At 57.2% G+C, this 12,408-nt stretch overlaps 1 protein-coding gene across 1 annotated transcript in view; it reads right to left on the reverse strand.

Annotated features, from left to right (window-relative positions):
• Window positions 1-12,408, reverse strand: part of SH3PXD2A (SH3 and PX domains 2A) — a 222,551-nt gene that overhangs the window by 75,868 nt on the left and 134,275 nt on the right. Inside the window, exon 6 of the mRNA XM_028149383.2 lies at window positions 5,021-5,049. Coding sequence (XP_028005184.2) covers window positions 5,021-5,049 — 29 coding nt within the window. The remainder of the gene's footprint in view (window positions 1-5,020; window positions 5,050-12,408) is intronic.

Raw genomic sequence — 12,408 nt, forward strand, 5'->3', positions numbered from 1 at the left:
CAAACCCAAGAGGTAATTAGAGTGTGCTCAGTGAGGTGCAGGGGAGAAGCAGGGTGAGTTGAGGGGGCAGTTAGGCAGTGGAGGATGGGGGCAGCTTCTCCCAGGTGACAATTAAGCAGAAATCTTAAGAAGACTGGAAGCTATGTGGGAACAGCATTTAGGCAGAAGGAACAGCAAATGTAAAGGCCATATTGGAGAGAACAAACGCTGTATTTAAGGTATGGCTGAACAGAGAGTGCTGGAGTGGGACTGGGGTGGGGAAAGGAGGAGAGGGTCAGAGCCCAAGGCAGGATGGCAGCGGGGCCGGGGGGGGGGGGGGCGGGGGGGAAGCACACAGGACTCTGTAGGCTGAGATAAGGAGTTTACTTTGGTTAAGATGGGAAGGCCTTTGGTGGCATTTAAGCAGAAAAGCTCATTATTTGGTGTAGGTTTGAAGCGCTCACTCTCGCTGTGGTGTAGATAAAAGGGTAGAAGGACAAGGGTGGAAGCAGAGAGGCCAAGGGGGGAGCTGGTGGGCAGGCAGAGATGAGAGGCTTTCCAACAGGGGCTGGTGGTGGAGGTGGGAGAACTGAATGGATCTGGAGGTCAGGCTGGCAGGTGAGAGGAAGGGAGGAGTCAAGGGTGACTTCTAGATGTTGGGCTTGAGCAACAGGGTGGATGTGGGGTGGGGAAGATGCCGGAAGGAGCAGAAATCTGAGGCTGTTTTCAAGGTCACTGGTCCTGCCTCCACCCTAAGGCTGTGTTCTGTCCAGAACTTTCTCCCTGTTGACTCCACCCTCGCTAGGCCTGGCTTCAAATCTGTGCTCAATGAGATCCCTCCTAGAGATCTTCCTAGGAGCTGGGGCTTTGGGGTCTAAAATGTGAAAGTGATGACAGCATCCATTTCCTTGGTGCAAATATCCCTCGCCAAAGTGACCCTGGGAAGCTTTGTGAGCTTCACAACAGAGCAGGGTAGAACCCTACACTTGGACTCAAATCCTCACTTTGCCACAGACTTTGGGCAGCCATCCTCTCAGAGCCTCAGTTTCTCATTTGCAAAATGGGAATACGACCCACCCACCCACTATGCAACGTGGCTCTGAGCAACAAATGAGGAAACATTTGTAAAGTTGCCAGCACACAGTAAATGCTCATTAAATAATAACAGTAGCTAGCTAGCACTTTGGGAGAGCTTTCCAGGTTGCAGGCAGTGTTCTATTATATATATCCTATATAATAAAACCCTAATATGCAAATTAACCAAACAGTGGAACGACCGGTCGCTATGACGTGCACTGACTGACCACCAAGGGGCAGACGCTCAATGCAGGAGCTGCCCCCCGCTTGCAGGCCCAAGGCCAGCCAAGGTGGGTGCCAGCGGGGGCCCCCCATCGCCCTGCCAGTTACCCTGCAGAGAGAGGAGGCGACCGGCGGTGGCGGTGGCGCAAGGGTGGGGCTGGTGAGCAGGCAGTGCCAGGCCAGCCAAGGCGGGTGCCAGTGGGGGCCCCCTGTCACCCTGATCCCCCTGATCGCCCTGCCTGTCACCCCACAGATCAGCCCTGATCACCGGCCAGGCCTAGGGACCCTACCCATGCACGAATTTTGTGCACTGGGCTTCTAGTATATATATAAATTTATCTAATCTTCATTATAACCATATGAGGTGTGTATTAGTCAGGTTTCTTAAGAGAAATAGAACAGGATATGCATATAATATATGATTGTGGAGGCATGGTGAGTCCAAAATCTGATGTGGTAGGCTAGCAGGCTAAATACTCAGGAAAGAGTTGCAGCTCAAGTACAAAGGCAGTCTGCTGGCAGAATGACTTCTTGCTCAGGGGAAGTCAGTCCTTGTTCTATTAAGGCCTTCAACTGATCAGATGAGGCCAATGCACATTATAGAAGGTAATCTCTAAGTCCACTGATTTATAAGTTTTTATTGATTTCAGAGAGAGGAAAGGAGAGGGAGAGAGCAATAGAAACATCAATGATGAGAGAGAAACACCGATCGGCTGCTTTCTGCATGCCCCTAAAAGGGGACCAAGTCCACAACCCAGGCATAAGCCCTGACCAGGAATCAAACCATGACCTCCTGGTTCATTGGCTGATGCTCAACCACTGAGCACACTGGGCTGGGCTCAAAGTCCACCAATTTAAAAGTACTCTCATTCAAAACCGACTTTCATAGAACCATCCTATATAATAAAGAGGTAATATGCAAATTGACCCTCACACCCTCGCACAAGATGGCTGCCCCCCATGTGGTCAAAGATGGCCACCACAAGATGGCCAGCAGGGGAGGGCAGTTAGGGGCGACTGGACCGGCAGGGGAAGGCAGTTGGGGACGACCGGGCCTGCAGGGAGGGAGGGCAGTTGGGAGGGGACCAGGCCTGCAGGGGAGGGCAGTTAGGGACGACCAGGCCGGCAGGGGAGGGCAGTTGGGGGCAACCAGGCCTGCAAGGGAGGGCAGTTGGGGGCGACCGGGTTGGCAGGGGAGGGCAGTTGGGGGCAACCAGGCCAGCAGGGGAGGGCAGTTGGGGGCGACCAGGCCAGCAGGGGAGGGCAGTTGGGGGCAATTGGGCTAGCAGGGGAGCAGTTACGTGTCGATCAGGCTGACAGGGGAGTGGTTAGGGGGTGATCAGGCTGGCAGGCAGGTGAGCGGTTGGGAGCCAGCAGTCCCGGATTGTGAGAGGGTGCAGGCTGGGCTGAGGGACACCCCCCCCTCCAGTGCATGAATTTCGTGCACCGGGCCTCTAGTTGAGAATAATGCTTTACCATGGTTGAGCCAAGTTGACACATAAAATTAAATAAAATGAACCATTACAATGTGTGTGAATATTTTTTTATAATGTGTATGAATATTATCCCCAATTTATAGGTGAGAGAACAGGCACAGCGGGTAAGCTATCTGCCCAGGTCTCAGAGGAGGAAAGCCAAGCTTTAACCATGACCCTAAGTGGCCATTACCCTAAGCACACCAACACAAATTAAATTCCTCCATCCATTCTCTTCCCGGCCTGAGAGTGGAAGGCAGAGAAACGGGGGGAGGTTCTCCCTGGGCGGGGCCCTGCATTGCTTAAGGAGCAGCACAGAGCCTGAGCTTCAGAGGCTGGGGGTGCGGGGACCTGAGGGGTTATCTGGTCCAGCCCCTGACTTCACAGAGGGAAACGGAGACCCAGAGTTGAAAAGGGATCACCCAAAGTCCCATGGCTTCAGAGAGGATGATGAGGATAAGAAACTAATACTTCCATCGTGGTTATCATGTGCTACATGTGAGATAGATACTATTATTGTCTTTGTTTTGAAGGAAATGAGGACACTGAAGCCAAAGTTATAAACTTGACTAAGGTTACACCTGCCAGATTCTGAGCCCAGGCCCAACCAGGACACTGTGGTCGGAGGCCCAGTGCAAGTCTCCAGGGGAGGGGGCTGTCCCAGGCACAGTCCCAGGTTTGCAGGTCCTTCCCAGTTCTCTGGGGCTGTGACTGCAAGTGACAGCTGAGGCGATGTTGCAACTCCTCAGGGTCATAAGGCAGCCTACCCTCCTGGTCACAGAGGAAAGGCCTTCTGCATCAGTGGGCGGGCACCCCAGAGACACCCCCTGCCCAGGGTGACAGGGCTGTGCACACACATCTCATCCCACACCCTCCCCACTCCAAGGAGGGAACCAAACACATGAACACAGGCTCCAACCCACAGCCAAACAGAGCCCAACACACTGGCACACATACCCAACATCTGTGCACCCACACAATAAACAGCCGCACAGCACACAACTATGGAACCCACTCAACCCCACGTACACACATGCCCCCCAATACATCAACCAGGACACAACTTCCCACATCCCGATAAACGGGTGAGCAAACACTTACACGCATAAAACGCATAAACCCACACTCTGAAACACACACTATGCAATCACACCGACCCCCACCCCCCACCCCATCCATCACGCACAGGCACACACACCTCTGCTGACCCACCGGCCAGGGCACTGGGACACAGGCCTCCCACAGGAACCATTAACGTGAGCCACGTGGTTACACACACTTCCCGCATCCCCCAGGGCCCGACCTCCTCAGGGGGCTGCTCCCCGCCATAGCTCACCACCCCCATAAATACAGGCAGTGCACATGCCACCATGGATCGATCCTGTCCGCGCGCCCCCCCCCCCCCCCCCCCATCCCGCCATCTGTACACAAACAGCCCTAACTCCTAGGGGCCACCCTCCCCCAACCAACGACACCCCACCCACACCAGGCATCCGCCTGGCCAGCCTGCCCCACCCGGAGAGAGCCCTTCTCTGACCCCAGTGGACAGCGCCCCCGGGAGGGCTGGCTCCGCCTCTCTCCCTGTCTCCACCCGCTTGGCAAACTCGGGGTGCGCCCTGGCACCTGCCAGGCCAAGGCCAGGGCGGTTGGGGCCCCTCGCACCCGCGTCTCTGCTGCCGGCCACGCAGAGCTCCCACCCCCGCGGCAAGGAGAGCGCACTCAAGAGCCGGAGGAGGAGGAGGGGGAGGAGGAGGGAGGGGGAAGTCTGCGCTGCGGGCGTGAACAACTCAGTCAAGTGCGACCCCTTCCCAGTCCTGGATGCCACATTCCCGCGGGGAAAGCCCTGCGTCTCCGTTAACCTTCCCATCCCCGCCGCACCACGCACCACGGGAAGGGCTCAAGGAGCAGTCAGGGCAGTGCCCAGCACTGGGCACCGCAGCCCGGGGGAGGCGGGGGAAGGATCGCCTGCCAATGTTGTGGGGACTTAGGCCCCTCAAGAGACACCCCCACACTCCCCATGCACCCACTCCATTCCCACAGGGACAGCTGAGGGACTGGGGGCGGGCGGGGGGGGGGCGCGGAGAAGGCGCAAGTACCAGAGATCTTAGGGGCAAGGAGGGAGTCCCCCAGCCCCGCAGGACCTCAGGGCAGGCGGGCACGGACCCCCATCCCCTTAGAAAGTACTTGGCAGGGTCGCAGGGTCGGAGAGGAGCGTGCACGAAGCGGGAGGGGAGGCTGGAGGGGAAGACGCCCGGAGTCTCCCTTACCTGACTTCCTCTTGGAACTGCCATACTCCCTGAAAAAGAAGCAACAACAGATAGACATGGTTAGGGCGTGCGGGAGCGGGGGACCGCCGGGCTGCGGCTGCAGGGCGCCCACGAGCGGGCTGCGGTGGGTCCCCACGCCGCTGCTCATGTGATCCCCACGGCCGGCGAGCCGCGCGCTCCGCAGCCGCACGCACTGCGCGCCGCGCCTGCCCGCGGGTTCCCCGCCAGCCCGGCCTCCGGGCAGGATTCGCCCATCCCGCTCCACCCCGCACGCCCCGCCCGCCAGCCCGCCAGCCCGCCGCCAGCACCCGACCCCGCCCAGCCCCACCCCGGGCCGGCCCGACAGGAGGGGCTCCATAGGCTGCTCGAGACCTTTCCTAGGTACCTTCCCCCATCCTCGCGGATGCGGGAGGACGAGGTCGGTTCCCACGCACTTTGTAAAGAGGGAAACAGGCTCTGGGGGGTGGCTGCTAGAACCCAGGGCCTGCCCGCTGTGCAGCCCGCTCCCCACCCCAGCAGGGCTCCCCCCATTCTTGGCCTTGCTGGCTCATGCCCACTCAACCTTTAAGTCACTACTGAAATGCTACCCCCTTAACGCATCTTCCTCGACAAACTGGCCTCCAAGTAATACGCATTTGTGTGATCCTATGATTAAAGTCTGCCCCTAACCCTAGACCCAAGCTCCCTGCCAGGAATGAACCCAGACTCAGGATCAGGCTATTTCCCAACCGCGCCTCCAGGTGCCCACCAGTAGGCCCCTCCCACCACCTCTTCTAGTTGCAATCCGCAGGGAAGCCTCAGAGGCTTCTAAAATGCTGGGGGTTCTGTTTGATGCCGGAGACCTGGCTGGGATCTGTCTGGAGACTAGAGGAAATGCCTTTCATCCCCCCCTGGGTGCCAAATAAAATGCCCATTTCAGGCTCTGGTCTAAGCCAACTGGCCAGCTAGGTCCACCTGCTGGAAATGGACAGCAGGGTCAGACTCCCAAGATTCCGATTCTGCAAGTCTGGGGGTGGGGTAGCCTGGGCTCTGGGGGCATTTGGTAAGCTCCAAGGTAACTGGCCCACACGGCGAAGTGAGGGGCTCCCCTCTCCTAGCGTCCTATGTTTCCTCAAGTTTGGGCTCAGAACTCAGTGAATTGGAATGCTGGGGCCGAGGCCCAGGAATCTGCATTTCTGATCCATCCTCCCGACCCCATTCTCCTGTTTGAGAACCCCATTCTAATTCCATGCCTTTCGATCCTCACGTCCACATTAAGGGGAGGGTCCTATCGCCCCCGTTTTTACAGATGAGGAAACGGAGGTTCCGCCACTGCCCACAGTCACCCTACCCAGTGGGAAGGGCAGTGGTTTACAAGCCCACCCACAGGAATGAAAACTGCAGGGTGGATGGGGTGCAGGAGGATCTGTTGCCTCCGAAGGATCAGGAAGGCAGAGCTCCCATGCGCCCCTCCCTGCACCCGGCAGTTTCATCTCCTTGGGGCAGAAGGGAGGCAGGGAGAGACTGTGTTGGGGCCTGGCTGTGCCCCTGAAGCTCAATGGTGGGGAGAACTCCCAGGGAAGGGGGGCATAGTATGGTGGCTATGTCCTGCCCAGCACACTTGCCCCTCCCAAGGAAGGAATTCATTTCTCAGGCTTTTTTGCAGACTGAGAAAGGCAGAGAATGGATGGCAGAGAGGAGCTGCCCCTCCCCACACCACCCTCCCCGTTTTCCCATGGTCCGGCATGAGAAGCCCTCTGGGCCTGGGATCACAATGGCCCACGGACCATCCCCTGGCTGCCGACTGCCCAGGATTCTCTTTGAGCCTTCCACAGCCCCCTGTGGTGTGTGGTGTGTGGCGGGGTGAGGGGTGTGTGTGTGAGGGGGGTAAAGGCAGACAGGTATTATCCTGTGACAAGAGAGCCCCTGAGGCTCAGGTGTGGGAGAGGGACAGAATTCACAGGAGCTGAGCGCGTCCTCGGTGCCAGGACCAGCGGTGCTCAGCCTGGTCATTCTCCGCGGGACCCTCTGGGGAGCTGGTTACAAATTCAGGTGTGGGGCCCCACCCCAACCTGTCTGCATCTCCAACCAGCTCCCCCTCCCCCAGGGAGAGGGTGTTCTGAGGCTGGGCCAGTGTTGGCTGAGAACCTGACTCAGACTCCACCCGCTTTGCTACAACCCTGACATGTAGGCAGGGGTGGTGCTAAGAGGCGCCCCAGGCCCCCACCATAGCCTGCATCAGACCCCAGCCACCCCTAAGCAACATTGATGCTTGGTAAGAGCAATGTGCTTGCAGTGCCAAACCAGCCTCCAGGCAAATGCCCTGCCGGCCTGGCCTTCAACCAGAGCCCTTCCCACCAAAGACTTCTAGAACACTGCAGGTGGTGTGGTCCCTCCTTTTGCAGGTGAGGAGAGCAAAGCTTAGACAGGCTGCCCAACTTGGTCAAGGTCTCACAGTGAGTAGGTGAGGCTGGGGTTGGGCACTGAGACCCTAGGCCTTGGAGGGCTCACGGCAAATCTGCAAATACTGCCACCTGCTGGAGCCCTGGAGGCAGGGCAGGGAGGGGGACGCAAGGCCCTGGGGCCTGGGTAGTGCACAGAGTTAATGCAGTGGAGGCCGAGTCCTGGCAGTGGGCAGCCGGGCTGTGGCTGAATGAAGGGAATGGCAGGCACAGGAACGTTTCCTTCACGGCATCTGGCCTCCTGCCCCTTAGCAGCTTCTGGGTGGGCACCTTTTAGCAAAGCCCTTTCGTATTTTTAGCTGCTGAATATGCTGAGAAGCAGCTTAGGTATCCAGTGGCTGGGACTCCCCCATGCCTCACATACCGGGGCGTGGGGGGTGGGAGGGCAGGGCTCCCCCACCTCTGGCAATCCTACCTCCTGCTGCCTGCCGGGCAATCAGTCCTGGCCCGGGGAAGGACAGCAAGCCCTCTGTTGGGGTCCAGTTCCTGAACAAGTCAAGACTGCCCCCACCTCCCCTCCTTGCTCCCATTCTTGCCCTGAGCTGGTGCTCACAGCCCCGCCCGCTGGTGACTCCACTCCACGTAGGTCACAGTCTAGCCTGCTTCCGACCTGCTGCTGAATCACTATCACCCAGGGAGCCACAGGAAGGAGAAGGAGGGGAGGGAGGGAAGGGAGGGGAGGGCAGCGTCTCCCTCTAGTGCCGCCAGAAGCTAATGTAATTGAAAAGGCCTCCCAGGCTGTGTCCTCACGGTGTCCTCACACAGGCCTTCTCTGCAGCTGGTCCAGGGGTGACAAAGGCCACAGGTACAGTGACAAATCATCCCAGGCAAACCAGGACACGGGACTTGCAGGACTGAAACTGGGAAAGTCACGGACAAACTGGGCCAGCTGGTCACCCCGTGGTCCACAGGTCTGGCCTGGCTGGGAAAGACGGGAGGACTTCCTCCTGCCTAGCACCACCCCTCCCCCATTTGTTTCATTTTAAACTTTTTTAAAAAATATATTTTTATTGGTTTCAGAGAGGAAGGGAGAAGGAGAGAGAAATAGAAACACCAAAGATGAGAATCACTGGTCGGCTGCCTCCTGCACGCCCCACACTGGGAATGGAGCCTGCAATCTGGGCACGTGCCAGGGGCCATAGTTCAATGCTCAACCACTTAGCCACGCTGGTCGGGCACCCCTCCCCCACTTAAGCAGGGACCCCTGAGGCCTCCCTCTGCCCCAGTGATATAAACAGTTCATCTCTTGGTCCTTCCTCACGGGAGGAGGTTCTGAATGAGGTTCACAGGGCAGGTTCTGGAAGCAACAGACTCCAGTTCAACTCTGCTATTTGCTCGCTGGATGGTCATCTTGAGCTACTTGCTTCACCTCTTGAGCCTCTATTTCTCTATCGGTAGAATGAGGATAATAACCATACCGACCCTTTAGGAACTGGGGAAAATGAAACGTACAGGATACATCAAGGGGCTCACATAGGGCCCAGCACAGAAAACGCTGTATAACTAGTCTTTATTCTTATCCTTTCAGCCCTGGACCTAACCCCACCTTAGCTGCTACCCAAAGGCGTGCAGAGCCCCTAAAACAAAAGGAAGTGGCTTCTTCTTAAGGACCTCCCCACGATGCTGGCAGCACAGTGCCCAGGAGGGGCAATTCGGCCTCATTTTCAGAGTCTTTGGTTTTCACAGACACCGAAACAACCTGGGTCTCTGTCTGGCCCTGTCCACCCGGGCAAAGCCTGTTTCTGAATGTTTGATCTGAGCTCCTCAGGCAACGAGCATATTTTCAGGGAGCACTGACCGTAGGAATTGGCTGCTCTGGACTCAATGACTGGGATGCGTTTAACCTCCCAAGGAGTGGCCAACTCTCAGAGCCCCAAACCAACAGATGCAAGGGGCCCCGCGCTTTCATGCGATGATGGTACCCAGAAGGGTCAGCGTTCCTTTTCTTCTTCTTCTTCCCCTTTCATTTCTCTTGGTAAGCCATGCTGTGTTCTTGCCCTGGACATTCTAGAGAAGGGGCTGGTGTTGGGGAAAGCAAAGGGGGAGAGGCTAGAAGGGGCGAGCGGGAAGGGCATTTAACAATTGGTGTGTTAAATATAGGACATGCCTCCCTACCGTCTGGCCTCCCAGAAAATTCCCAGCAGGCACCTGACCTCGGTGCTCTGAAGCAGGCAGAAGTGGTATTGATCCATTTTATGGATGAGGAGTCTGAGTCCTGAGGGCTTAAGTGGCTAGCCTAGGCTCATGAGGCTACATGGACAGTCCTGACCCAGAGTGCTCCCCACGCTGAGGCCCACCAGGGACTGGGCTGCAAGGAGAGGACACACAAGCAGCAGGAGGCTCTTGATGGGGGAAAGGAGGAGGCCATCCTTCCGGTCAGCATTCCCAGAATGAGAGGCAACGCCAGGAAGAGCCACTGAGGCAAGGGAGAAAGGAGGAGAGGAAGCCTCGTCTGACTGGGCCAGCTCCGTGGAAGGATGCTAAGTCCTGCTAAGGCCTGCCCGGTGGAATTCTGAGTCTGCAGGGCCTTGCCCTCCGCTGCCTGCCTCCCCGCTCCCATTCTCGCTCCCATCAGCGAGTAACCTGGCAGAGGAGGACACGCATGCCCAGGCTTCCAGCCCGATGTTCTCACCCTCCTGTCTGCTGGCTGACATTGGCAGCTTGGCCCAGGACGCCGGTCGGCAGGGCCCGCTGCCGCTGAGAACTGCTTGAGAGGCTGGCTAGCCTGCCAGATGGCTCTGGGTGACCTTGAGCGCCAAGTGGTCTTGGGGACATGGGTGGTACCTAGAATATGGGGGTTGTGCGTGGGGGGGTTGTTATGCAACCCTGGCCTGGGGAGTGCCATGGAGCCCTGGAGGTGTGTAATGATGAGTTTGACTGCTGTTATCAGCCAATAAGCACTTTTCCAGCTCCTGCTGTAGGCTATCGCAGGAAGGCCTGTGCAGGCACCGGAGAAATATAGGACGTGCGCTGGCCTGCAAGTTTGGGGTGGAGTTAAAGGAACAGAACTACCTAGCACAATGAGAAACCTTGCATTCTGAGACATTCCAAGAGGCACTGGAGTGGTCACATCCCATGTGCAGAGACAAGATCCTGGGGCTGCAGGACACCCCAGGCAGCTTCCTGGAGGAGGGAGCCTTGGCCTAGCCTTGGAGGATCACGGGGGTGTGGACCCATGGAGGGAGGAGAGAGGGTCAAGCTCTAGAAGCAGGAACAAGCAGTCTAAGCAGAGGCTGGGCAAGCAGAGGGACAGCCAGGGAAAGGCCACATGGGGGTGGGGGGGGCAGGAGGGCAGCAGCGGGGTGGGGAGGGACTTTGATGAAGGGGAAGGAGGGACTTTGATGTCTGGCTGTGAAATCCAGGTTTCAGAATCAGGGAGTAATATCTGGGTGCACGGAAGGAAGAGGGGAGGTAGACAGCTAGGGGCGGGGCGGAGAGAGGCTGGGACAGCCTGGCGATGATGTCACCAGCCCCGGGGTTCTGGGCCTGGCTCTGCCCCGCAGTGGCTGGTGGCCCTGGGCAGTCCGCTTCGAACTCGTGCTTTTCAAACGTCAGGCTGTCACGCAGGAGTGAGTTCTGAAATCAGCCTAGTGTGTCCCAACAAGTATTTAAAAGAGAAGAGAATAAATGAACAAGTCACCCATAGTAAGGTTAAATATTGTTGGCGAAACTCCTGTTTCAGTCTGTCTACCTGCCTGCCTGCCTGCCCATCTGTCCATATTGGGTTTTGATGTGAAATTTCTTACTATGGCAGAAAAAGTTTTTAAAACACTGACAAATTCTCAGGACCTCAGCTTTTCCCTTCTAAAATCGGGCTATTCTGCCCTGGCTGCTGTGGCTCAGTTAGTTGGAGCGTCGGTCCGTGCTCAGGAAGGTTGCAGGTTCCGTTCTGTCTGGGCACATATGGGAGGCAACCGATTGATGTATCTCTCTCACATCAATGTCTCTCTCTCTCTCTCTCTCTCTCTTTCCCTTCCTCCCTAAAATCAATTTTTTCAAAATGAGGCCACTCTGAGGATCCTCATGGGCAGTGAATTCTCTGTGAAACCAATACAGTGAGACGCAGTGTGTTGGTCCCGAGGCCAGGCCAGCAGGGTCTGGGCAAAGGGGCTGCAGATCAGCTGAGGTCTGGAGAATGTCGGGGGATTTTTCCACCCTGCGTAGCCCCGAGCTGGGTTTTTGTTCTGGCTTTTGAGAGCCATTGCACAGAATGGTCTCAAGGGGCAGTGACCTCAGGGGAGAGAGATGGAGGGGACATGAATGCGGTTCTTTGCCCCCATTTGCACCCTGAGCCACACTGTGGCACTGAGGGCCCTTGTGTCCAACAAGAATCCGTCCTTTCTCCTCAGGGCCTCTGTTTTCCAGGGTTCTGAGAATGGGCCCCATTGTGACCATGGGGACGGTCCAGAGAGGCCGGAATTTGTGCCCAGGGTGAAAAAGCTGAATTCCTGGTGAGGGAAGGGGGTCTCATGTACCCTCAGGCTGTGTCCAGACAGGCTGATGCCATGGCGATGGCGGACCCCGGGCATTGTGCGTGTCTCCCGAACGTCCCAGAGGGGCTCTGCCATCGCTCAGCCAAAGGACAAAGCCCTGTCTGTCTGTCCCTCTCCTCTGACTTGCCTCACCATTCTGGGCGAAGGCCCTGAGCGTGTCTCTAGCCCAGGGACAGCTCCTCGGTATCCAGGCCTCAGAGCAGAAGGTTAAGACTGTGGGTGGAGCCCTGGCCAGTTTGGCTCAGTGGATAGAGGGTCAGCTCTGGGACTGAAAGGTCCCGGGTTCGATTCTGGTTAAGGGCACATACCTCGGTAGCAGACTCGATCCCCAGCCCTGGTGGGGGCGTGTGCAGGAGGCAACCAATCGATGTGTCTCTCTCAGATCAATGTTTTTCTCTCTCGGTCTGTCTCTCCCCCTTACTCACTCTAAAAATCAATGAGAAAATACCATCAG

Source organism: Eptesicus fuscus, chromosome 17, assembly GCF_027574615.1.
Source record: "Eptesicus fuscus isolate TK198812 chromosome 17, DD_ASM_mEF_20220401, whole genome shotgun sequence".
NCBI lineage: Eukaryota > Metazoa > Chordata > Mammalia > Chiroptera > Vespertilionidae > Eptesicus > Eptesicus fuscus.